This window comes from Anguilla rostrata, chromosome 3, assembly GCF_018555375.3.
Source record: "Anguilla rostrata isolate EN2019 chromosome 3, ASM1855537v3, whole genome shotgun sequence".
Taxonomy (NCBI): domain Eukaryota; kingdom Metazoa; phylum Chordata; class Actinopteri; order Anguilliformes; family Anguillidae; genus Anguilla; species Anguilla rostrata.
Window position 1 is genome coordinate 42766251 of NC_057935.1, and position 27299 is coordinate 42793549.

Sequence of the window (27299 nt, forward strand, 5' to 3'; positions counted from 1 at the left end):
ATGGAGTAAAACCTGGAACGGCTGTTTTTACTTCAGTCCATGTTCCAGGTTTGGGAGGGTTCAGAGCAGTTATCCAGCTAACTGAGTAATTCTGCTTTGTGAAACAGGGCCCTGATATAACATTGAGAATTTATTGCGTCGCACAGAAATACTCAAATCCTGCCCTCTAGGCCAGTAGTACTGCTGGTTTTCATTCGTCCCCTCTAATCAGGAACTTATTTAAACCTGGGACAGCAGATGAGGCAAATCTCCGCCTGATCGGTGGCATTAATCGATCAATTAACTATCGGATAGGAAAGAGAAGCAGCCGTGCTACCGACCCCGAGGGCCAGATTTGAGTGTCCCTGATGCAGAGTGTATTGGACAGTGTTAAGTGAAGGGTACTGTTCTGCTTCTCCTGCTGAGTGAATGTAAGAGCAGAGTTTCGACGTTAATGCTCTCCACTGTGGGAACCGATTTGGATTCAATCCTGTCGGCGCGGGTCTGGGCGGGGCGTGCGCGCACGCTGATTTTAACCGCGCAAACGCTAAAGTTCCCCAGAGCGAGTTTTTATAGGTAAACAAATCAGATCGTATCGGCACCATTTAATTACGGTATTGAAACGGCGCTAAATTTCCCTCCTCTGCCGTTGTCCCCCCTGCAGGCACGCGGACGGGTCGATTAAGTTTTGGGACGCTACCGCCAGTAAGTTCCTCTGCCGAAGTTCCTTCTGCGCTGCACCTCTCAGTCGCATGCCTCCCCTGTATCAGCAAGCGCACATTGTTTTCATGTACTCATCTCGCATTATTTTGTGCAGCACTGACTCATTCAGTGTCACAAGTGTGTCGCGTTACCCATCTGGTGATTCACATGTGGAGATTAAATGCACTGTAAGCTGTGAAATTAATGTATTGTTTACACCATATTCGTGTTTGTGGATAGCACAAAATGCTGTGACAGCAATAAAATGTCTAAAAAAACTGCTCTAGTTCACCAATGTTCCAGTATCATGTGGCTCTTGGCCCAGATTATTTACCTGGTTCATTTCAGCCCAAATTTCAGAACCATTTCTTTATGCACGAAAGTGTGCTGCACCCTTTCTACTTCCTATTCATGCCAACTTCCTGACAATTTCCACTTGCTGCACATTTATACTCCTGTCCCTTTCAAATGCTTCCCATTACCACTTCCCTCCCCTTTCAATTTCCTGCCTACTTCTTACCCTTTTCTTCATCTTGCTTTTTCTACTTCCCACCTCTCTCTCCTTCCTGCCCCCTTTCCACACCCCATCCTGACCCCCCCCCCCTGTCAGTTACCCTCCAGATGCTGTACAAGCTGAAGACCTCCAAGGTGTTTGAGAAGCCGAAGGCGGGGGAGGGGCGGGGGGTGGAGCTGGTGGACGAGGACCCGTACGCGGTGCAGATGATCAGCTGGTGCCCGCAGAGCCGGCTCTTCTGCGTGGTGGGAATCTCCGCCCACGTCATCCTGTACCGCTTCAGCCGGCACGACGCCACCACGGAGATCACAGTGAGTGGATCTTCAGCGCCTAGGGGCACAGCCGAAAGGGCTGCAGGTTCAAATCAAATTTATAATCATTTCCAGTGCTTAATGGACATACAGCGGGACAGAAGTTCATCGCATCAGTGTTAATTTGCCCTATTTCACCAAATGTTTTGACTATGAGTAAAATTAATCTGGATGTTTTTGTTGGTTAATTAGTTGTTTTGTTGTTGTGAGTAAAGTTAGTCTGGATGTCTTTTGTTGGTTGCAGTCCCTGACTGTGAGTAAAAGGAGTTGTAAAGTCTTTTGTTGGTTGCAGACCCTGACTGTGAGTAAAGGGAGTTGTGATGTCTTGTTGTGATGTCTTGTGGGTTGCAGACCCTGACTGTGAGTAAAGGGAGTTGTGATGTCTTGTGGGTTGCAGACCCTGACTGTGAGTAAAGTTAGTCTGAATGTCTTTTGTGGGTTGCAGTCCCTGACTGTGAGTAAAGTTAGTCAGAATGTCTTTTGTGAGATGCAGTCCCTGGCTGTGAGTAAAGGGAGTTGTAATGTCCTTTGTTGGATGCAGTCCCTGACTGTGAGTAAAGGGAGTTGCAATGTCTTTTCTTAGTTGCAGGCCCTGACTGTGAGTAAAGGGAGTTGTAATGTCTTTTGTTGGTTGCTGTTTCTGACTGTGAGTAAAGGGAGTTGTAATGTCTTTTGTTGGTTGCTGTTTCTGACTGTGAGTAAAGGGAGTTGTAATGTCTTTTGTTGGTTGCTGTTTCTGACTGTGAGTAAAGGGAGTTGTAATGTCTTTTTTGGTTGCTGTTTCTGACTGTGAGTAAAGTTGTAATGTCTTTTGTGGTGCTGTCCTGGACTGTGAGTAAAGGGAGTTGTAATGTCTTTGTTGGATGCGTCTGACTGTGAGTAAAGGGAGTTGAATGTCCTTTTGTTGGATGCGATCTGACTGTGAGTAAAGGGAGTTGCAATGTCTTTTCTTAGGTTGCTGCCCTGACTGTGAGTAAAGGGAGTTGTAATGTCTTTTGTTGGTTGCTGTTTCTGACTGTGAGTAAAGGGAGTTGTAATGTCTTTTATTGGTTGCTGTTTCTGACTGTGAGTAAAGGGAGTTGTAATGTCTTTTGTTGGTTGCTGTTTCTGACTGTGAGTAAAGGGAGTTGTAATGTCTTTTGTTGGTTGCTGTTTCTGACTGTGAGTAAAGGGAGTTGTAATGTCTTTTATTGGTTGCTGTTTCTGACTGTGAGTAAAGGGAGTTGTAATGTCCTTTGTTGGTTGCTGTTTCTGACTGTGAGTAAAGAGAGTTGTAATGTCCTTTGTTGGTTGCAGTCCCTGGAGGTTCGGCTGCAGTGTGAGGTAGATGACATCATCACACCCTCAGAAGGTGACACCAACCCTGGATTCTCAGACTCAAGCTCGCACTCGCCCCAGCCCCAGCACCCCCCCGGCAGCCCGGGTAGTGAGAGTGTGCGCGACAGCGTCCCTTGCCTCAGGTGAGCGTCACGGCAAGCTCAGTGTGTCTTCCTCTGCATGACTGTGAGTGTGTGCGTGTCACTGTGTGTGTGTGTGCATGTGTGTTTGTGTCACATATGATCTTGTCATATGTCTCAGTATTGGACTCAGTGGAGCTTAAAAGATTCAGCAAAGAAACATTCAAGCCCTTAGACTATTACCTTAAGCTGGTATGGTTTCCTTATACAAGAATAAATCAGCACACAGCACACACAGCACACAGTCTATTCTCTTGAATCAGCATTTTCTGCCATTCCTTTACATCCTTTATTCTTTTTTCATCTATCTTCTCTCCTTTATCTTTGAGTTCCCAATGGTAGGTCAACTGCCTCATGTCAGGTGCAGTCACTGGACTCCCCAGACTCCAAACCCAAGATCAAATACATTAGAATGTTTCAAATGCAGTGTTCTGCACCTGAATAAAAACCCATTTCTCTTCTACAGACTTTTGTATTGCTGATGTTATTTGTATGATTTTTGTTATTTGCATTCTCTCTGTCTCCCATCTCATTCTTTTATGTTGTGATGGAAACCAGAATTTCTGCAGGGTTTTTTTTTTTTCTTTCTTCCAATTCCGCCCAATGATAAATAATTTTGACTTGTGGAGGACGTGTTATGTAGGAGGGATACTGTGTCCTTCAACTGCAACCTAATATATAATAAAGCAGTCCTCTCTTTTCGCTCCTTCTCAGTGTACTGCCTGTCTGCGCTTTTGTATTACTTAGAAAAAATATTCATTCAAAATGTTTTAAATTAAGTGCCTCTTTGCTTGCTCTCTCCTCTCTTTATTCAATACATTTGTTGTGGAAAGACAAACACTTGGTATAGTATTGCGTAAGCATAACTGTACACACATAATAATAATTAAACAATAATAATACTAATAACAATAACAATAATTGTTATTATTATTATTATTATTATAAATTAATAAATAAAACAGTAAAAAAGGTAATTACTTCAGCAGGGACTTTTGCTATAATTGCAATGTTTAGTGTGTCTTGCTCTGACTTGTATTACATAATTTGCATACATTTCAATGCTTGTTTGTCTTTGTCTTATGGCACTGCGTGTTTGGTTTGAAAGTTGAGTGCATTGGTCCATTGCAACAGTGTGAGAATATTCCATGTCATTTCAGCACAGCGTAAGGCAACTCTGTTCCATTTTCATGCTCTGATACTTTTTTGGTCAATGTAAAGATTTTGGATTTGCCAATAGAAGCAAGTCCGCCTTCACTTTGGTCGCTTCGCTTCCTAAGTATAGTATATGGGACAGGGCTAGGCAGCACCCATTCAGGCTGTCACGTTCATTTAGACTATGCTAGGACCGGGGCACAGTATGTGAGTGGGGTACACTGGCATTATCATTAGCATAATTGTTAAAATTATGTTTAGTTTCATTTTGTTTTGATTAATAAGTTCTGACATTTAGCAATGTTTATTTTTCCTGATATTTTTATGCTGTTGCCTATGTTAGATATTTGGGATTTCATTCTCAGGAAGAGGGCCTGCTTATATACAGTATTTGCACAACTTAATAAATTGATAAATTAATGTAATATCAACATAAAACAAAAATGATGAAATAATGAACATTTGTGTTAAACAAGTAAAAACCATTAAACCTTCTTATATATTTTACAGATGAAGTAGCATGATTTGGATCATGAGTATGACCACCAGTTTATCTCCCCATTTTTCTTGCATGGTACTTCAGTCCTCCGCCAACCTGGAGGTCGCAATGGCCTCTTTATCAAGCCACTTCTCAAACAATTATCCAATCTGCAACACCTCAATCATCTAAGTTAATAAAGTAATTGATACTGCTTAGGCACAGGTAATGATTGAAAGCGATGTTTACAAGCGACACTCACAGTAAATTCAGTTTGATTCCTTACTACCACAGACATGATGCAGTATTTTAAAATGTTGTACTGGCAGAGGCATGTTAGTTTTTGTTAGAAGCAATGGGAAGAGCCTACATTTAAAATGAGAGGCACTGTATAATATGTAACTTGCACAAAACTGTTTAATAAAAATAAATCATATTAGTAATAAGACAAGTTTGCAGTGGTATATTAAAAAAGATACATTAAATAAAACTGGTGAATGTCATGTACAAAGTTCAAATAAAAACTCTGTGATTATATTTTATAATGGCCATTAGTTTAACTGTCTCCTGTCACTGATTCATGATTCTTGGTGAAATTTGCCCGTAAGGTTTGGAAATATTTCTTCAGCTGTATCCCAGAATTCACCTACACCAGGTGCAACGGGGAATGTCCTACACTTAATGCAATTAATTAAACTCATCATATTAATGGTGTTTAAGTAAAAACCGGACCTGTCAGACGATGACTGACTCATAATGTAAATGATTAACAGTGTCATTTATCTGATGGACCCACTCTGGAATGTGGGACCAAATGTTATCTGTTGAGTTGAATTAACACTGGACATTTTACTGAGTAGTGACATGTGCAATGTTGCTTTCTTGTGCAAATCATTTATAATTGCCCAGCTTCGATCTACAGTTTTTGTCAAAACCTGGAATTGAGTTTAGTGGGAGGGTTGACACATCGAGTCTGTACACTTGCTTGGGATCAAAAATCCTAACAGACTTGGGACATTTCTGAGCTGATTGATAGAAACATGGTTTATTTTTGAGTTGGTCTGGTTGTAATACATTGTGAGTTTCTCTGTGCCTTCACTGAAGGTTGACAGTTTAGTGGATAATTGTTTTGTCTGTATTGCTATTCATCTGCTTAGCAAGTGTACGATATTCATTTTTGATACTGCTTCACCTGTTCACTCAAAGACATGCTTTTTGAAGCATTTAAACTTCCATCCATTCCTTTCTCAGACTCTCCACATATTAGATAAACAAATTGTTTTTTAAACATCTCAATTAGAACCACATTCACATAACCTCTAAGGTTATGCTGGTGTAGTCTTTTCTTTATGGTAGTCTTTGACACATCTTTGCACACACCGTGGAGAGTGGTCTTGATATGTTCGACAGTTGAAAAGGGGGTTTTCTTCACAATTGAAAGTATTCTTTGGCCTTCCATGGTCTGTCAGGTCGCTTGATATTGCTGGGGTCACCAGAGCATTCTTGCTTCCTAACAAAGTAGTTGATTTTACACACCCACTGTTTTGGCTGTGTCTCTGATCAATTTATCCTGACATTTCATGATGACCTCCTTTACTGGCATTTAAACTTATTTTGTCCTTATGTTGAGAGGCAACAACAACAGTCTCCAAATGCAAATTCCACACCTAGAATCAACTCTAGACCTTCAGTTAACTTTCTTGTGCATCAACTAATGATGCAAAGTAACTCATTACTTTTGTTCCCCTAAATTGAGGAGACAATGTATAAAAAGTGCAGTAACTCAGCAGATGTTCTAGCTAAAGGATTTAGCCAGGAAATGTAGTTTTTAATAGTCTTTTTATCTGTTTGAACGAACCAGGATTAATAGATAGGATTTAGATTCTGATCCACTTCAGTTCAGCAGGTGGTGGTAACGCTCCATTAAATGGTTGCCATCCGCCAATAAAAAAGCACAAGCAACCAACCAGTCCACTTAGCAGTCGGGTTTAGACTGCAGGGGAGTAAACACCCCCATTAGGCTGAAATTAGCACTGCTTTGTTGTCCTGGCTGGAAGCAGATAATTGAGACCAATGACTGGTCATTTGAGACAGAGTCGTAGCATCTTCAGTTTTGTTTTGTTTTTTTGTTTTTCTCTCAGTTTTTTTTTCTTTCCTGTTGTTTTTTTTCACTTTCTTAGTGACTTTATGAGTTGAATTAGATTTTTTTCAGTAACCGAGAATAAAAGATGGATTTTTCACCAACTTCCTGTGCTTTCTTACGTCTCCACTCCCCTCCCCCACCCCCCCGCCCCAGGCCAGAAAGACACAGTATCTCTTAGTGACGCTCACTTTAATTCTCTCTCAGGGTGAAGAACAGGCCTGTGAGGATGCCACCGGGCTACCAGGCTGAGCTGGTGGTGCAGCTGCAGTGGGTGGACGGGGAGCCTCCCCAGCAGATCACCAGCCTGGACCTCAACTCTGCCTACGGACTGTGAGCCATGCCCTCTCCCAAACTCGCTAATAGCATGAGAAGAGAAAGTGTCATAGGTCCGATGTACCCTGCACATACACTCTCCCACACTGGCAGGCTGGTCACCCAGGACTATAAACTCTTCAGCCAGATGGATCTATCTCTCAGCATCCACTCACTGTTAGGTTAAAGGCCGTGTTTCATTGCTTAATCAGTTCTGGACACCATTCTCCTCTATATCACCTTGAACATGTGAACATCTGTATAGCTGCCTTGTGAAGGCCTACATAAGGAGGGGAACTCTTTATGTAGGCCTTCACAGGCCTGACAGCTGTCATGGTTGCAGTGTGTGCGTTTGTTTATTTTTGTCCCTTCGTTTGGCACCCGCCCCCAGACGGATGGCGCCCTAGGCGACCGCCCTTGTCACCGATGCCTAGAACTGCCCCTTTATATACAAGCTCCTCCTCTTTCAAGCCAATACTTTCCCTCTTTGTCGCTCTACCTCTCGTACTTCAGCCTCTTAACTCTCTACATCTCGCCGTGGCTCTCTACCTTTCATTCTATCCCTTCCTTTTCTCTTTGTCATTCTCCCTTTCTGAGTCTTTCCTCATCTCTGTTTCACTCTCACGCTACCCCTTAGCCGGTCTGCTGGCTCAACAACACCTTTTTATTGTTGAACTATTTCTTTTTGGACAGATTTAATTTCATAACAGTCATTGCATCATCATTTCATAAGTGTAGATACTTTTTATGCATAGTTAGTTTTCAAAAAAAATACCCCCTCTTGTTTGACCTACATTAGTGTTCTTTTTCTTTTTTACAATATAGAACCATTGTCATGTCCACCTTTGATATATACCACCCTGTCCTAAACTAGTCATTTCAGTGTGATTCAAATGGCTGGAAGTGAGCAGATAGCGCTGAATTACACTGAATAAAACTTTGATCTCAGCGTGACCAAATTATGTTGGCTTAATGCCATTGATGAGCAGTGTCATTGAATAGCGCATGCAAAACACTTTTTTTAATTTGCAACCACAGTAGCCATTTAGAATGTAAAGGTATGTGTTAGAATTTGTTTGAATATGAATTTGTGTGTTTGTGTTTGTGTGTGTGGTATCTGTATGTTTGCGTGCATGTGCTTGTGTGTGTGTGTGTGTGTGTTTGTGTGTTTCAGAGAGACAGAGAGAATGTGTGTTTTCAAGACATTTTTATGCACCATTAAATTAGTTTTAGGAGCATATAATACAGCATGCAGGTGTTGCTTTTTGCCTCATGAATCCTAATTAATACCTTTGGAACTTGTTAATGTGCAAGCGACTGTCTGTATTTTTATGTGCATGTGTATGTGTTTATATGTTTGTGTGTTGTGTGCAGGTTGGCTCTGGGGAACTGCAACGGGTTGGTGGTGGTAGATTACCTGCAGAAAAGCATCCTGCTGTGCATGAGCACGCTGGAACTGTACGGCTCCAATGACCCTTACCAGCGCCTCACACGCTCCCCCCGCAGGAGCAGACCGCTTACTGCAGGTATGGAGAGCAGAGACGCTGTATACTCGCACTCTACAACACTCTGACACTCACATGCCTGCACTTTCAAACACATTCGCATATACACACACACACATGCACATACACACACACACGAACAGTGGCATGATTTAATTTACACACTGCTTCACACACGCACCCACACGCACAGAAACAATAAAACATTTGGATGTACACACTCTACTACTACTACACACTCACATACACACACAGTTGATCTACACAATCTAATACACACACATGCACAAAGTTGAGCTACACACACGCGCACACACACACACACAGTTGAGCTACAAACACACACACATACAGTTGATCTACACACACACACACACACACACACACTGTTGATTTACACAATGTACCACACACACACACGCGTACACACACACACAGACACACACAGACATACACACACACTCAGGTTGCATGCTTCGTGCTGCACTCTGTTGGGGTCATTCTGCATGACCTCTCCATCTGTTACTCTGTGTTGGTCCTGCTTCGCTGTACCTCTGCTGTAGATCTGAAGCCCTGCCCAGGATAGCTGCCCCCCCCCCCCCCGCACCACCACCAATACCCCTGTACCTGCACTCACACAGTCTTTTCCAGTGTCACAGCTAATCCATCGACTGGCAGGATTTCAGAAAATCACTCTCGCAACGGAGATAATATAATTTTATCTCATCAAGATAGCGCTGATTTGAGAGAATGTTATCTTGATGAGATAGCATTATATTATCTCTGTTGAGAGAGTGATCTTACGAAAGGTGTCTGTTAGGCTGTTGAACTTGCAGGTAGCCTTCAGCAATATCCCCTCTCTTCACCAGGGATTATAAGAGCCCCCGTTTGAGATTAGCTTTGCACTTGCTTGATCATAGCTCCAGGTTCACAGTATATGTTTAGGTGAGATTTGGCAGAGGACAGCTTATCCCCTATGGTTAACCGCTGTACTTTCACAGAAAGTGAAGAAAAATGAAGAAAAGCTCTATTTTAGAAGTGTCTAGTTTCTGGTCATGTCGTATCCATTGATCTGCTATTATCGATGTTGTTATCGTCACATATCTATCTGTAAGCAAGCTCACTGTGTTCTATGTCAGCAGTAATATTGACTGTAATTATCGCATCAGAGAGTGTGGGTATTTTTTCTGCTAGAATTTGCTGCTAGGCTGACATACAGGTAAATATCTACAATATCATTAATGTCAAACTGAGATCTGGGATTTGATGTTTACGACATGATTTAGCATTAAGATTGAAATTCATGAAATGAGACTGTGTGACTTCTGTATTGTCAGGGAGGGATATAATGTGTTGCTTCAGTTTATAAGTATTGATTTAAACTGTTTACGATACTGATATTTTTATGGCACAGTAGTGCAATGAGGTTTCGTCAAAACCCAACCTCTTGTAGTGCTGCTAGACAATTTATGAAATTATGTTAAATTACTTTTGAAAAATAGAACAGTTTCTAAATAACTGTCCTGCTTGAAAAAACTGGGTGTTTTATTTTATTTTTCAAAATGCAATTGCTTGTGATTTTCTATCCACATCTCCTTGCTTGCCAGCCTAAATTTTCCTCAGGGCACAATAAAGTCAGTAAAGAAAAGTAAATATTTGACAACATGTAAATATTTAATTCTCGCACATAAGGCAATAAGGACACATTTAGTCAAACTCCAGTTGTTCTTTCTCCTTAGTGCTGTGTAAGTCACTTTGTAAGCCTCTTTTTAGTTGTTTTTACATTGTCATGAATCTCGATTGTGTAAGTCACTGAAAAGCATTGTGGTTTTATTACCCCATATTGAGTACAGCACTAAAGGTGCTGTACTCGTAGCCAAACGGAATGGTATAAACCTTACTGGCTTTCTGAATTTATTCAGAACATTTGCCATTATAATTGAGGCAAATGTTCTGGATAATTTGCCATTATAATTGTGAAGGGCATCTATCAGAATAAGAGTTTTACTGTAAATTAGTCTGTACTGTGATTAGGTCACTGAGTCATAGGCCATGATGACCCAGTATCTGGAAGTCATTAAAATTTTGCTGATAAATGATTGCTACAGCCTTACACAGATCTTTTTTTTACCGTACTGCTGGTTTTTTTATTACTGTACAATGCACTGTTTCTGTTAACTCACCTTAAATTTGTTCCATGTGGCTGCAAATCCAACAGCCAATGTGTGAGTGCCGTTGAGGCAGCAAAGAGCTAGCAAGGATGTGGAAGGATCACAGGTCCTTGCTCTCTCTCCCCGACACCAATTGGATGCTGGCTTGCTGGTCACTCTCCTTTTCACTTGGGCCTTGTTCTTTTCTCTCTCTCTCTCTCCTCCCCTCCCTCACCCCCTCCTCCCCACACATTTCTGGTGCCGTTCTGCCTGCTGATGCACGGGCATGGTATCTGGCAGACAACTTTTGCATGCGAGGCCTGTCTAACTTTTATTCAGATTCAAAGAAAAGGATCCGTACTTCTTACCAGAGTAAGTGTGGCCTTGATTTGGGGTTGTGTTTGGGTAGGGTCGGGGGGTGGGGTTTTGTGGGCAGGGTAGGATGGAATGGACAGATTGAAAGGATCTGTAACTCCGCCAAGAGTAATTGGGTGGAGTTACCGAGGGCAGGATGGGAGAATGCACTGAAAGGAAGACTGGGACAAGAGGGGGGGTCACTGGAATGAAAAACTCCAGTAAAAGCCCAGTTGACAGTTTAAGACCAAGAAAGCCATCCATTGTAACATAATATGCCATTAAGTATAATACAACCTATCTGAAATGGAGCCTTATGTCAATCGCAGCTCTCACAAACCCGGGGACATTTATAGATAAGGCAGCCAATAATCTTGCCATTCTAATATCCCAGTAACCCTTTGTCCTGGTCACTCTTTCAATGTGTTTTCCTATTGCTGGGTTTTGTCAGACTCTGGGTCCTCAGAACCAACCAAATTCAGGGATAATCATGTGTTTTCAGTACAGCGGTTTTATCTCATTCACAAATGGACTGTGTATGCAGCATTATGTGCTGTGTACATTGTCAAGTATCACACATGACACATTTGAATCAATTGAAATGTACCATGCAGTAGCCCAACAGTGCTATGAAGCAGTTTTTTTTTCTTTTTTCCATTTTAATATTTCAAAATGAATCTTTTACTATTTGCATGTAAAACGTTTGCTCTCTATATGAGAGTATTTACTTTTTAGGCTGTTTGAAGAATATAAAATCAATTATTTAAGTTTCTACATGAAACATTCAAAACCTTCTGTATCACTCTTACTTTTCTGTTACAGTGATTGATAATTTATGGATTTGGGCTTTGAGCTCCTGGTTTATGGAACAGCTGTGGAAAGAAATCTGTAGATACGGCAAAGCGAATGACAAGGGAGGGCGAGATTAGATCAGCCTCCACAGATTCCACTTGATCTCTCAACGTTAGTAAAAACAAACTTGTCTAAAGTTTCAAATCCAAGTTCTAGTTTCTGAGTTTCCGACCTTTGGAGCCTGACTGCACCCATGAGCTTTAGAATGCACACGATGTAAATGTGATCCTTTTACCTCCACTCCAGTTTCTGGACCTGGAATAGGCAGCCCCTTTTCTTGGAGTACAGCAGTGTGGTGCTGCGGTTAGAGGGCTTGAGCTTTAACTAGAAGATTGCAGTTACGAGTTCTTGGGTGGGGACCTCCTGTAGCACTGCTGACAGAGGATGCATAAGCTGAACTGCTATCCTGTGAACATCAAGCTATCTAAAAACAGATAATCAAATGAAATGGGATACTTCATATGAAAGTAAATATTAGCAAATTTTGAAGTTAACCGCACACATATGCGGTGCTGTTTGAGCAGGGGTGCCTCCTACTGGTGAGAACCGTGTAGTACTGGAGTGGAGTTTGTGGCATGTCTCCTGTTCTTACTTTCTGTTCACTTGGGGCCCTGTTTCACAAAGCAGGATTCCTGAGTTACCTGGATAACTGCACTGAGTAAAACCCGGAACACTCCCAATGTGGAACACGGACTGAAGTAAAAAGAGCTGTTCCAGGTTTTACTCAAAGCAGTTATCCAGGTAACTCAGTAATCCCACTTTGTGAAATACCCCTCTGGTGTGTTTGATCTGGGCTAACTGGACCTCATTCTCCCTTCCTCTCTCTCTCTATGCTGATTGGCTGTGTTTGGTGGATATACCTCACATTGCTGATTGGCTGCTCCAGGCCTGACGGAACTCTCAGACAACCAGGTGTCCCTGGACCTGGAGCGGAGCAGGTCGCCCACCTCAGGTACCGCGACCCCGCCGTGACCTTTCCCGCTGCCAAGGCCTCTCCCAGCAGCAGCCTCGCTCATTGGCTGTCGTAGCCCACTGCGAGCAAGCGCCATACGGTCTGTTTCACATGGGGGTTTGGCCAGATTAGACATTAGACATACAGCGATGAACGCTCACCTGTACCTCACAGTACTCTCCGATGACTCAGAGTAACATAAAGACGGAGCTTGTCTTTTTAAAATGAATTATGCTGTGATGTTTTCCTCAGAATGTCGTTTTCATGGCAGAAGCAGCTTTCGTAGTACTAAGCATGATGTCAGCTTAATATCTGGAGTTGTAGCAAGACGAGAGGCCGCATGGATACGTGGGGATGAGGAGGGTGTTCATGGAGGGCGTTTGGGCGAAGATGTGTCACGCGCGTGGGGGTTGGCGGAATGTTTGGCAGGACCTGATGGGAACTTGGGGGGTTTCGCTGTATGTAGTGTTCTGGGAGGGGCAGTGCTGAGGGAGAGCTGAAAGTCCACGCAGTGAAGGGAATACTGACGGACTTGGAGGACACCGGGACAATCCAGTCCCCTTCAGGGCTTTGAGGCTGGTGTGCAGATTTAAGCCGGAGTGTGACTGTAAATATAGACGTGTCTGTGTTTGGTTTGCAAAGCTGGGTGGGTATTCGTGACAGACGTTCGCTGCGCGTGTGGAGGACTAAAAAGCAGACAGCTGCTCTGTGTTTGCCTCAGTCAGCTCAGTGTAATCCTGTCAGGAAAGCGGGGTACACAACAGATATGACGGGGAGTTTGGTTTGTTTGGGAATGATCTGAAACACATTTGTTTGTAGCCCTGATTGGGGATTTGTGTCAAACAGCTACTGGATTATGTGTGTGTGTGTCTGTGCGTGTGGCGGTGTGCGTGCGCATGTCTGTGTGTATGCGTGTGGGTGTGCGTGGGTGTACAGGTGCCTATGTCTAATCACACACACACACACACACACACACACTGTGCTGAAGATTCAAAACTGTCTTTCCTGGTGGGCTGTCCCAAATGAAGATCGAGCTCCACTTACAGCAGGCCCGTAGTGCCCACAGTTAAGGCCCGGGGTTTGCTAAAAGCACAGTGCACAGATGTGTGTGTGACAGAGGCGGACACGGCAGGGCTTGCAGGATGGATGCGGTGTGCCTTTAACCGAGAGCCACTGATCCAGCGGGACGTGATGCGCACTGTGCCGGTGCTCCAGCTGCTTTTGTTTGTGTCCTTTTGGTAATCTAATGATGTTACGGTGCATTGTAATCAGTTGCGTGTAAACAAGAAGGCGGTAAGAGTCATTGAGCATCTCCAGCCCGCGACGGTTATTTCGTCGCATCTTTGGTTGATGTCTCCTTGGAGACGGAGTCGAGGCTCGTTTTTTGACGGCTGAGTTTCCATTAGCGTCGACTCAATGGGGAAGTTGTCGTTCTCGTTTAATTCAGGGACCGTCAAACCCCTGAATTCTCCTCCGGAGAGCTGGTCGTGGCGAAACCCCTTGTGCATCCGCAGCGTCTTCACGCGCAGTTAGCGTAATGGAGATATAGCCAGCGAGGGAGATCTTCACTCTTCTGAAGGAGTCCACGGTGTGCGTCTTTCTTCTCGTCCCCCCCCATCCTTGTGAGATATTCTCGGTCCGTTAGAGGTGCTCAAACCCGTTAGCGAGTCGCGGGAGAGGGCCTTCGAAAAGGCCGGCTGCCGTATCTTGTTGTTTGATGTGCTTTGGTCGCGCTCCTAGTGGCGAGGTGAGCCGCAGGGTCCGCGAGTTCTCACAGAAGCACGGAGAGGCGGAAAAGAACCCTCACTTGCATTGTGGAGGGAAGTGGTTTAACCAGCGCTGCAGCCGTTCTACCGCACGGAGCCGTAATGGCACCTGAACTCTTAAACCTGTCATCAGAGAGAGGCTTCAGTTGAAATGCATTGTGGGTCTAATAGGGGAGGGGTGGAAAGGGTGGAGACAGAGGTCAAAACACAGAACAGTTTCTCAGCAGCCTTTTTCTTACTCAGATTTCTTTTTTTTTTTTAAATGTCCAGGAATACAGCAGAGAGCTACACATTTTCTAGTCTAGACTAGGTCCTTTCACCGTTTTTTTTAGTTTTCGTTTTTTTCAGAAACTTTGAGAGTTTATGGAAGAGTAGTGAAATATTTAGCCTGTAGGCTGAGGCCCTTCCATGGGATTATTGGATAGTGAATGTGGTGTAATGCTGTTCTCCTCGTGGTACGGCATGCTGTACTCTTTTGGAAATGGGATTAGTACATTAATAATTCATGCTTTTCAGACTTAGATCCAGGCAGACAGTATTCTCAGGCCTGTTCTCGTTCTGACTGAGCCCTGTGGATCTTCTCCAGCTGATATTTTTAATGCTCTTTAATCTGTAATTTCATATTACCAAATCAATCTGTACTGATCAATCTATTACTGTTGATCTTTATGGTAATGTATTGTGTTGTGCTAACTACAGTTTTCCCCACAACACTCTCCAACCTCTTAACCTGTCTCCTGGTGTCTTTCTCCTGTCTGCTCTACCTCCAACCTTTACCAACCAAAGTTTCCTAAATCACTGTGTCCAACCTCCCACCTTTTACCTTAACCAACATTAACGTCCTACATCACTGTGTCCAACCTCCCACCTTTTACCTTAACCAACATTAACGTCCTACATCACTGTGTCCAACCTCTCACCTTCTACCTTAACTAGCATTAACATTCTACATCACTGTATCCAACTCTAACCTCCTACCTTAACCAATCTTAACTTCCTACATCACTGTGCCCAACCTCTAACCTACCTTAACAAACATTAATGTTCTACATCGCTGTGTCCAACCTTTCACCTTCTACCTTAACCAACATAAACGTTCTACACCACTGTATCCAACCTCTAACCTCCTACCTTAACCAATCTTAACTTCCTACATCACTGTTCCCAACCTCTAACCTACCTTAACAAACATTAATGTTCTACATCGCTGTGTCCAACCTCTCACCTTCTACCTTAACCAACATAAACGTTCTACATCGCTGTGTCTAACCTCCCACCTTCTACCTTAACCAACCCTGCATCTGTGTTCAGCTTCCAACCTGCGTCTGCCTCTTCCGCTGACTGTATGACAGTGTGATAGAGGATTAGCCCACGAGAGCTTCCTGTCCTGCTCAAACCCCTGTAAATCCCAGCACTTTCTGTACTGGGAAAACTGTGTTCACTGAAGAAAGAAGGAACAGAGACAGTCACTTCCAGGCGGCTGCATAGCAGTGTGGTGTGTGTGTGTGTGTGCGCGCATGTGCATGTGATTGTGTGTGTGTGCGTGCATGTGCGTGCGTGTGTGTCCGTGTGCGTGAGTGTGTGATTGTGTGTGTGTATGTGCGTGCGTGTGTGATTGTGTGTGTGTATATGTGTGTGCATGCGTGTGTGTGTGATTGTGTGTGTGTGTATGTGCATGCGTGTGTGTGTGTGTGTGTGTGTGCACGCTTGTGCACATGTGCATGTGATTGTGTGTGTGTGTATGCGTGTGCGTGTCTGTCCGTGTGCGTGCATGTGTGATTGTGTGTGTGTGTGTGTGTGGTGTGTGATTGCGTGTGTGTGTGCATGTGTGTGATTGTGTGTGTGTGTATGTGCGTGCGTGTGTGTCCGTGTGCGTGCATGTGTAATTGTGTGTGTGTGTGTGTGCTGTGTGTGATTGCGTGTGTGTGTGCATGTGTGTGATTGTGTGTGTGTGTATGTGCGTGCGTGTGTGTCCGTGTGCATGTGTGTGTGTGTGCGAGCGTGCGTGATTGTGTGTGTATATGTGCGTGTGTGTGTGTGCGTGCGTGTGTGATTGTGTGTGCATATGTGCGTGTGTGTGTGTTTGTGCGCTCTTGGTGTGTTTTGCGCTGTCTGTCTCTGGTCATTACGGAGCACAGCCCTGTCAGCGCCTGCCTGGCGCCCGGCATGGGTGTGACTCGGGGAGGCTTGTTAGCGAGCCTGTGGACCTCGCTGTCCTTGCCTCTTCACTTTTAATAGACAGGCCACACGCCGTACCTTTCACAGCTCCACGAGGCTTCCTTTGCTTATGCATTACTTTCTCCTAATTGGCCGGGCTCTTCAATCCGCTCCCTTGGATATTGATGTTTCTGTCTCTGGACTATTGTTGGCGACCCTGTTCATTATAGCATGCTCTCTGTCTATAATAATCTGGGATAGCGGCGTGTGGATTCACCCCCTTGAGAAATCCTGAGGCTGCGGGGCCGGGGAAAAAAAATATAAATAATGAAATAAGTAAAACAAGGCTATTTTCTTCAGACCTAGCGAAGGAAATCATTCGCTAATCGATCTTCGCGTTCCTGTTCCCTGCTCCCGAGCAAAACATCTTGCAACTTTAAACCACGGGGGCATACGAGATCGCCAGGGGTGAAGGCTTGCGAGGAAAATGTGAACATGGTGTTTTTCTCTTTGATGCTACCTGTGTTAGAAGTAGGAGGAAAAAAAGCGTTCCTTTTGAAAGTAGCGTGCGGCTGCTGTGTGGATCTAAGGACGCAAGAGCGGAAGGACAGTGTAGTGCTTCGGGAGCTGGGAGCGTAAGGTTATGGGCTCCATTCCCAGGTCATTCCCATCATACCTCTGAACCGGGTACTTAAACTGAATTGCTTCATTAAATATCAAGCGTCTTAAATGGATTGCACATAAAAAATAAAATGGTGGCTGCATTAAGAGCATCTGCCTCATGCCAAAACGTAATGGTGCTATCATGCTTGACCCATATACTGCCAAACCAAGAAAAAAGTTGGTAGAAAAGTTTGAGACTTGCACGGACAAATGAAAAATGATAATATTCTTAAGAGTTGAAGCACATACCTTTTTTGTTATACTTTTGTCTTATCTAAAGAAGAGGTGTGTGTGATTCTTCGGCAGCTACTGTTGTTTTAATGGGTTCTGAGGTAGCCGAGTAGCACTTCCCCTTATGTCAGGAGCTATGTAGCATTATATAATGCATTTATATGTGTTTATATCCATCACAGAAGACGTAACAACATACACACATTAGCCATATATATATACACTAATACGAGTTTATAAGGGTAAGCATAATACCTTGTGCAGTATGTTTCAAAAGAGGTTGTAGTCTTAGGTCCATTATGCTTTACTATCAATTGTATATTAATAGCACCGGTGACTTTATGTCCTGTGCCTTATGTCCTAACAACCCACGGAAACAAGTCATTAACACGCGAGCCAACGAAAACACAATGAGCGTAGCTCTGCAGCCTAGCCCGAGATCGAGCCTGAGGGACGCTTAATAAGGCTTAATGCGGGTGTTAGCGCACAACACGGGCGGCAGGCTGCTGTGGCGCTCTGGCCTTTTTCCATTGACATTGACACTGTGCCGCCGTTTCTTTGTCCTTGCCTTCTTTTATCTCACTCCCCAGACCGTCACGGAAGCGGCAGTCTCCCCCGTCGGTTCTTTGGCTTCGTTTTTATTTTGTCTTGTTTATGTTTTTTTAATTTTTTTATTTCAGTTCTGCACCCTTCCTCCCTTCACAATGACCCCCGGGGCATGCACGAGCCTGCGGCCAATGTGAAGGCCAGCCACTACAGCCCCGTCTTTCACTTGCTGGACAACGGTAAGCGCGCGAGGCCAGGCCGGGCCGGGCGGGGGAGGGGGAGCGGCATCGTCGTCATCCGGCCTGCAGGGGGCGACGGTGTCTCTGAGGGCCCTGGTGCATGCGGTCATCTCTGGCGGTCCGGGCCGTCGCTCCTCCCCCCCCCATCCATTTTACGCACGTCAGCCCTGACGCCTGATCCCGAAGCTCTTGCAGTGATGTTGTGATGACATCCCCCCCATTTTGTGGAAATGATTTACAGTAATATCGCGTGAATGTTGCCTATTAACAATGTTGTGTGGGGGGAAGGGAAGTGGGGAGAGGGGAGGAGGGGTGTGACTCGCTGTTTTGTGGGATATTCGTCCGTGTACTCTGTGAGTGGGGTAAACTCGCACCCTTTTCTCTCATCGTAAAATGTGATGGCTGTTTTTTTTTCCTCTCACCAGACCGATTTTCACCACATCTCATTCCTTTAATAATAGCAACAGCTTGCGCTGTAGAGGCTGGTTTGCTTGTTTATATTTCTCCGCAAAATGTTTAATACTTGACACTGAGTTCAGTGTGGATGACTGCATTCATAGTTTACGTTAAAAGTGTGTTTGCCTCCCAGGCTAGTTCTGCAGACTGAACTACAATAACTCTGAGGTGTCCCATTTGAATAAATACAGAAAACAGACGGTTGCACTGTGGGGCCCTGGTTGTCCCAAGATGTTTCCCTTTCAAGGCTAACCAGCAAGAATACAGAATATCATGTATCCGAAATATATGCAGTGTGTGCACATATGTACACAAATTTAACTACGTCTCTGCCATTTTGACTGTAGTTAAATTTATTGGTGAAGGACTGCAGAAAACGTTAAAAATGTTGTTAGTGTTATGAAGTGTATTTTTGCCCATCCCAAACCCTCGTGGCTCAGGAGCTCCTGAATCCAGCGGCGTAATGCTCAGCGAGAGGATGCAAACTCAGCTTTCCTCGTTAAAAAAAACGCCATGTTCCGCGCCCCAAAACGCCCGGCGCACTTTTTATCGATCCGGAATTCAATTTCGCAGCACACGTGCTGGCGGTTTCCCTCGCCTCTCTTCCTCTTTTTTTTACGGGAAGCACATTTCATTCTGACTAAATCTCATTCCGATTATCAGCAGGGATGTTTACTGAAATAAGAAACGCAGCACTTTTATGTCCTTTTTTTGTGAGAAACTGCATAGTAGGAACATTTTTGTAATACTTTGCCTTTTCATAGAATGTGTAGGGATACTGTCTTTATGTATTAAAACTTTGTACTTAAAACTAAGAATTTCCTAGAAGGCATCCTTATTAATCTTTTTTTTTTTTTCTTTCTTTCCTGTTTTTAAGGTCAGTCTCATTCGACATGGGCAAACGGCCTTGTCAGATTCAGCTATTTTTCAAACGAATCACCAACATAATCTCTTATTTGGTATAGCTTTGCTTGTAATCAGTTGCCAAGGCATAAATCATGACTGCAGCACTAGGGTTCTGTGAGGTAGCTCCAGTGCTCTGTGTCATTCGGGTCCATGGTCTGACTCCAGAATTAAAGTCATTTATGCTGAATCTCTGCTGTCCTAGAGGCTGTTTCAATGGTCAAGTACACGTCTGGAGCACTCTCAAATAGGGTTATTCACAAGAGGACTGCGTCACACAACAGACTTTTTATTCCAAAGATGAACTCAAGCCTGTGGACAGCTACACATGCTAACAACAAATGTTTTCTGGGTAAAATGTCACCCCAAGGCTTCACAAATGCAGAGGGCAGTATGTTGACACACCCATCGCCCCACTGGTCTGAAGCGAGAGAGACACACATACAGTTGAGGACCTAAAACTTTGAATCACTAAGGTTATGTCCTCATGTTGGGTCACCATGTGTGGCCAGTACTGTCTGTACAAGCTGTCACAGTATGCAATCTACCAGCATCTGTAATTCAGCAAGGAATATAACTTTGCTCTTCTATAAAGTCAGTCATCTCACATTAGGTTTATGGAAAACACATAGACAGATACATGCACAATGAATGTACTGACCTAACAATGCCTGAGTGTGCAATATTTTATATTAATCCAATGCAGTCCACGCATTCAATCTAAAATGTGAATCAAAGGATCATTTCCAGCATTTTATTAACCTTTGCAGTTTGTATGTACTGCAAAATGCTTGCAAAATGTTTAATTTCATTTTCTTCGTTTTATTTTGAACATTGTGGCATAACCATTCTATATTGAGGTTTTTTTTTTCCTCCTGTATGCAGTCTTCGGGTCTCTAACTCCTTTGCTGAAATCACCTAATCATTGACTACCCCCCGGCCACACCCCCCCCCAACCCCCCCCCCGCCAGCCCCTCGAAAAACCCCCGCTAGCTCCCCCCTGCCTCTGTTTCCGCTGGACCCGTGGGTCTCCAGCTCTCAGGTTCAGTCTTCATCACGGTGAAAGTGGCCATAAACATGGGTGACAGGCCATGAATTAAAGCGAGCGGTCAGTGTTATGGACGCACTGGTGCGGCGAACGAGCGGGATTTAAAGCGAGAGCGCTGAAATGCCGTGCGTCACCAGCAGCGGCGAGAATATGCAGTAAATATGGAGTCATGCTCTATACCGGTAGCGCTGTATATCAGTGGCTGCCAGACCGGGGGGGGTTGGGGGAGGGGGTGGTGGGTGGTGGGTGGGGGGGGTTGTCGCTTGTGGAATGCGTCTGAGCATGCGTGTTCCAGCACCTGCCTGCAATGTTGCATTTTTGCACTCTTGCACGTTTAATTTGTTTTTTTTTTTCCCCAAATATGGTTATTCATTTCTTTTCTTATGTATGCTTTCAAGGTTATTTCTCATTTTTTTGGTTACAGTTCTGTTTTTTTGTTCTTTTCTTTAATGGATTAACAGCGACTTTCTTTCCTGTTTCTTTTTTTCAGTTAGGGGACCAGGCAGAAAGCTAAGTCTGCCCACAGATCTTAAGACTGATCTTGGTACGGTAGGCGAAAGCCAACAGTTCCTTTTAAAAAAATTTCATTTTGTTTTTCTTCACTTTCTCTCTGTCCTGTTTATTGATGACAGATATTTTTATGTTCTTCGCTTTGCACCACAAAGGCATTTTCTCTTAAAGCTCCTCTCAGAGCTGTCCATTTAAGTCTGTTGGCCTCCCTCTTCCGTGACTTTTTAAAACATTTCTTTTTGTTATTTTAAAAAATGGCGTTCAGCACATTTTGCAAGTGTTTCCAAAGGTCGCTCTTATCTCATGTCTCATGATCCTTGGTGAGGTGCGCTCTTGAAGGGCCTCCCTCCGCTCATTGTGATTGGTCCATTCAGTCTCTGACTCAAATCTATCTCATTACATCATTGTGCTTGACTCCACCCTTTCTTCTTTCTGGCTTTTGCCATAAATATGGCTTTGTTTTTGGTAAGTCATGTATGAGGTTTTACGCTATTTCTTGCTGGGAATTAAAGCCTGGAAGTGTGATATCTGAATGAAATGTATGGTAGAGATAGTATGTGATTTTTGACAGGCCGGTAAGTGTGCAGCAGTAAGCTGTAGGTGGTGGGAGACTGGTTCCTGTAGGGGACTGCATAAATCAAATTCATCTGAAAGTATGTGTGTGCGTGCATGTATGCATGTGTGTGTGTGTGTGTGTGTGTGTGTGTGTGAAAGTAAGAGAGTAAGTATGAATATACAGTTTTATCTACTATATATCAGCAGTGCATAAACATTAAAAGACAAGTTTGGATAGTTTGGATTGAAGTTTGGATTTGGATCAAAAGAATGATCCAAGAATTATTTTAAAAAATGCATCACTGGTCTCCTCAAGACCATTGTATCGAAACTGACATGTTTACAATGCATTCAATTCCATCTAAATTCCAAGCCATGAAAGTATCTGTCATCCAGTGAGAAGAGATTTCACAGTGAGTCAAAATTTTCAATTTATGCTGCCTACTGTCATATCCTCTCAGTGCGGAAATTCTAGGATTAATACAACAACCCACAATTAAATCTGGCTCACATACTCACCTCTATTTTTGTGCTTTTAACACGTTTTTCTTTTGTTTCTGTGAGTTTCGTGAGTTTTTCAAGTTTTTATGAGTTTGCAACAAAGGTGAAACTATTAGCCAATCGCGTATCTCGTTTTTGGCCCCTGTCAGAGGGCACAAATTATGTGTGCCTAATTATCATCCCATCAGTCGTGAGCGGTAGCCCCGAGGGTCTAATGAGTGTTAGCGATTACTGCGGTGAGCACAGGGACAGCACTTACTGTGGGAGGTAAGCACCGCCTGCATTATGTGATGCTGACAGCGTCGTGCTATCAGGAGAGCCTAAGTGCGGGACACTGTGTGCTGGGCTGTCGAAAGCCTACAGATAAATTACGAATTATGCACGCACGTGCTCTCTCCACCCGTTTTGTTCTTTTTTGGATGTTATTAGCCGGTGCAAAAAAGCCAAATCCATAAAGCTTTGACCTCTCTGAGAAACTCACGCCGCCCAAGGTTGCATCATTTGACAGTTCGCTCGGTCGCTTCAGAAATCGCACCGGCATTGGCGTTTGAACAAGGGGTCGAAGGGGCCTTCGAATCTGCTTCCGCAATAAAAACTTATGACTGCCGTCCTCTCGTTAACCCTTCTTTCCTTCTCCCAGGTAGTAGCAGGGTACCTGAGCTCACAGTGCTGTTAGAATCTGTACAGATGAATGACACAATGCCTCCAGACAGCCTGCAGGGGCTGGTTAGCCGTCAAGAACTTGGCAGAGGGGGGGACCACTGTTCTTTCTCAAAAACATAAAAAAATATAAAATATAATAAATCTGTGAAACACAATGGAGAAGGTTTTGGCACATCATGCTGTATCTCAATAGCATCAAAGGCGAATGCTGTTGAGATATAGCACGACACCACACATCCGCACAGAGACGGGCAGGTAGGCACACACATACGCACACACACACACACAAACGTGCAGTCGTGCAAACAGGAATACTACAGCAGTAAGAAAGTCATCCTCTTGAGTCTCTGCTATGCATGACATGCTGTTAAAAATGTTGATTTCCTCTTTCAAGCACTAATAAAAGATTGAACATGCTGTATACATAAGAAAAACAGACCTGCTTTTGAATTTCTATTTCTTTTTTCTTTTTTTCTGGACCTTGAATGCTTTGGCTCGAGGGTTCAAGCTGTTCCAAGATAAATAATTCAAAATGTGCACATTCTGTGATAAAGAGAGAGAGGGAGAAAGAGCGAATGAGCGAGAGAGACTGTCAACTGTCAGATGAATTTGATTTTATTTTTTTCCTCTGAAAAATGCATTTCCTCTGGATTTATATTCATTTGTCACACAGGGAATGAAACTCTCCCACCTGCTGGGCATTCTACGTTGGTGGGGGGGGGGGGCTGTTGGGGCACCTCTTTGGGGGGTTCATTCATTTGATTCTCTCACTCTTCTTCCATTCATCTATGTATTTCATTATTCTTTATTTTTGATAGTAGTTGTGGTGACTGTTTCTTCCTTTCTTTCTTTCTCTCTTTCCTATGATTGTCCTTTCCCTTTTTTCTCTCTCTTTCTTGTGGCTTCGATTGGAGTTTCTATTCATCCCATCCTTTCCTGTCCTCCTGGCTTTGTTCTCAAATGACTGTTGTGCATTATTTTGTCCTGTACTAATGCGGTGCCGTCATTGCAGATCATGTAAACGGACATTGCACTAGTCCCACCTCCCAGCCTTGTGCTGCTGGGAGACCACGCCCCCCAGGTCCCGAGGGGACCAGGTTGAGCCGACGGGGGCCCGGCCGACCGCCCTTCCGGAAGGCCCAATCCGCTGCCTGCATGGAGATCTCTTTGCCTGTTTCCCACACAGAAGGTGCGTGCGCTTCACTGTTTGTTACCAGGTTTAATAAAACAGGAAGCAGACTGTTGTGATGTTACCTTGCTGGTAGAAAACAGTTTCACCAATCATACAATGGTCAGTTCTTTCAGACTATACTTACCACAGTGAGTCAAGATGCACAGCCGGAGAGTGACCACCAATCACTGTCCGCATTGTTTGGTTGATACCTGGGGTGGAAAATCTTTGTTCAGGAAGTAAAAGTCATCCCCAATATTTTGTGCCAGTTAGCTGGATTTGCCAAATTAGCACAACTCTTCAGCCAGGAGGTAGAACTAATTAGTGAAACGGGTAGAAGAAACACATGGCAGAACTTTCTGACCCCTTCACTTTCCACCACTGGTTGTTACCAAAGTACCCTGTGATTGGTTGAGCTCCTCTTTTGTACCAGAACGGTGGCTTTACCTCTGTCTTGCCCCTGTTTATATTAGCCCTGGCTATTACCCCACTGCTTAATGGGATTGGAGGGGGAAAGAGGGAGGTCCCTGAGGGGGAAGGGTGGGGGTGGTGGGGCTGGACAGTGTAAAAGTTGGTAACTTCGATCTCTTAAACATAACCAACTTTTTTATTTTACCCCAAGGCTAAGATAGCTCTCTGTCTCCCCCAGTCGGTGACTATTTGTTTATTTATTTATTTATTTATTTATTTATTTTTCCAAAAAAAACAAAAAAAGACAACCTCTTTATGTTTGGATCGGTGCTGGTGTACATGACAGAGCTGAGCTATCTCATCCATCCTTGAATTGCAGTAAAGCGATTTATTCTCACTGCACTTAGCCGTTATCCCTCTGAAATCTATGCCGTGTCATGCTTTGGGCTAGTAGGTGAGCACACAAACCGCAGGATAAAAACAAATGAGAGTATATCACATGTCACTTCCGCGCTACCGTACTTCTCACCTTTTCTAGACCAGGTGTCATTGCTGTGACATCACCTCGCCTCGCTGTTCGGCACCCCGCCTGCGTCTCCAGGAGACCGAGGGGCGTGGCTGTACCCGCTCTATTTCCGTCCCCGTCCCCCCCCCCCCGGCAAGTTCACCTGGACGCGCCGCAGCGAAGCTGTCGTGCTCCTTCACCTGCCCGCGTTGTCAGGGGTGTGATTTTTCCAGATCAAGATATAGATCTATACAGACGTTAAGCCCTCAGCCCAGAGGCAGTCATCGTGGGTACGTCATAAGTACATACGGTACATCAAAGTCTCGGCACGCTTTTACAGCTGATAAAGAGTTCTCAGCAATCAAGACAAATACCAGGGACTCGGGGACATTTTAAAGTGTGAAAATCAGTATTCTGCTGAGTGATCAGGTACAATCACATCTTTGTGTCTCAGTCCACATACCGATGTGTAGAAACCCCAGTCTCTACTGCATGGGGTGTTTAAACATAGTGGCCATCCCTCTGCATAGAACAGAACTGCAGGATCTGTAACTTCAGCTTTTCCCTTCTACACTCATGGCAGTGATTCTGTCCATTTTTCTGCTGTGGAAAATCGGTGATTGCCATACAGTCATATAAAAGACATATTTAGTTATTTGCATCTATTACATTTGCTTTGCAGTCACTCTTTTTCAGAGTGACTAGTACAACTTTTTAAATTTGCTTTTTTTTTTTTTTACTTTAGGAATGTTTTTTTTTTCACCAACTTCAACGACTGCATCCTAGCAAGTTGCATTAGAAAACATGTCTGTCCACGATCCTCACAGATTGTAGGTTGAGAAACAGGGAGTTTTATAAAGGGTACTTGTGTTTATGAGCATGGCAGCCTGTGGTTGATGCAGTCTTATGACTATCCACGAAACCTCACCCATTTACAGGAAGGTCACTGTTGCCTCACGTGCGGGCACTGCGTGGTCTACAGAAAATAAACAATACTGAAGAAAGCCGAGTTCAACCATGTGCTGAGTAGAAGTGTATTTTCTTGCAGCTGTGAGTCTTCTCTCGTTAAAAGGTGATCTTTGCCACAAAATTTAATGGCTGCAGGAAGTCTGGCCCTTGGTTTAACAGCTTTCAGTTCTTAAGTGATTTATTCAAGACTAAATTGTGTGAGGATTTTCTGCTATGAGTGGGACATGACTGTGTTTTAATCCCATTGATTTAGACTCCATAAAAAAAGCCAAGCACCATGGCAGTCTTAAACGACACTGTTAAATGCTCTGTCGTAGCAGACATAATCGCACCCTGCTTTCTCTGCCTGGTAAAAGTGACCCAATTTCGATTTTCTGCTCACAGCCGGGTGGCACAAATCGGATATGTACTATGTACGCGTAAACAGGAAAAAGCAGACGAACCCGACTATTTTCAGATTCGTTTTGGGTCACATTCACATGTGGAAATAAATTCAATAGGAATCGGATATCTGCCAATGCGACTCGTCTAAACGCATATATCGGAGTAGCCCGGTCATTACCATTCGCACGTCATTCATAATGCGATATATTCGTACGTTTTTCTCATTTGAATAACACTTAATCTATATCACATGCACAACCGGTCTCCTGGTAGTAATGGTAAATGTTAAAAGAAGTTAAATGGAGGACGACGGCTCAGTCCAGTGGCGAATACCAAGGTTACGGCCTTATACGTGGGGCCAAGAGGTATATTACAGGCCTAAATACAGGGGATGTTCGTTGCGGACCTAATACGCTTCGGAAAGAAATAGCTTCAATCATTATTTTCGTCTCGTCTTGTAACCATTGTAGATGGCGATACGGCCGAGGTGGCGTGGTTGTTCGAACTTTCGCATCGGTAACCAAACACTTGAGTCCGCATGCAGGTTGTTTCAAGCATGAACCGTGTGAGCACAGGTATCGAATATGAGTCGCTTTTAAAAGTAGACGTGAACAGGCGGTCAAAAAATAGGATATATAGACAAAACATCGGAACAGGACATCAAGACCTGCGGTGTAAATGAGCTCATTGCGCAGGAGAGAGTGGGAAGGAACGTTCGCAGCGAGACTGGGTATGATGCATTTTTACCGACTACAAT

The 27299-nt window shown here is 43.9% G+C and overlaps 1 protein-coding gene across 9 annotated transcripts in view; it reads left to right on the top strand.

Annotated features, from left to right (window-relative positions):
- The window catches only part of LOC135250915 (syntaxin-binding protein 5-like), a 177388-nt gene that overhangs the window by 134788 nt on the left and 15301 nt on the right, over window positions 1-27299 (top strand). For 5 of the 9 annotated variants that reach the window (XM_064327727.1, XM_064327732.1, XM_064327728.1 and 2 more), the window contains 10 exons: window positions 644-684; window positions 1292-1506; window positions 2803-2966; window positions 6944-7069; window positions 8426-8577; window positions 11007-11078; window positions 12799-12864; window positions 18362-18466; window positions 21364-21417; window positions 24115-24291. In XM_064327727.1, coding sequence (XP_064183797.1) covers window positions 644-684; window positions 1292-1506; window positions 2803-2966; window positions 6944-7069; window positions 8426-8577; window positions 11007-11078; window positions 12799-12864; window positions 18362-18466; window positions 21364-21417; window positions 24115-24291 — 1172 coding nt within the window. The remainder of the gene's footprint in view (window positions 1-643; window positions 685-1291; window positions 1507-2802; window positions 2967-6943; window positions 7070-8425; window positions 8578-11006; window positions 11079-12798; window positions 12865-18361; window positions 18467-21363; window positions 21418-24114; window positions 24292-27299) is intronic. The other 4 variants (XM_064327730.1, XM_064327731.1, XM_064327735.1 and 1 more) reach the window with 2 other exon arrangements.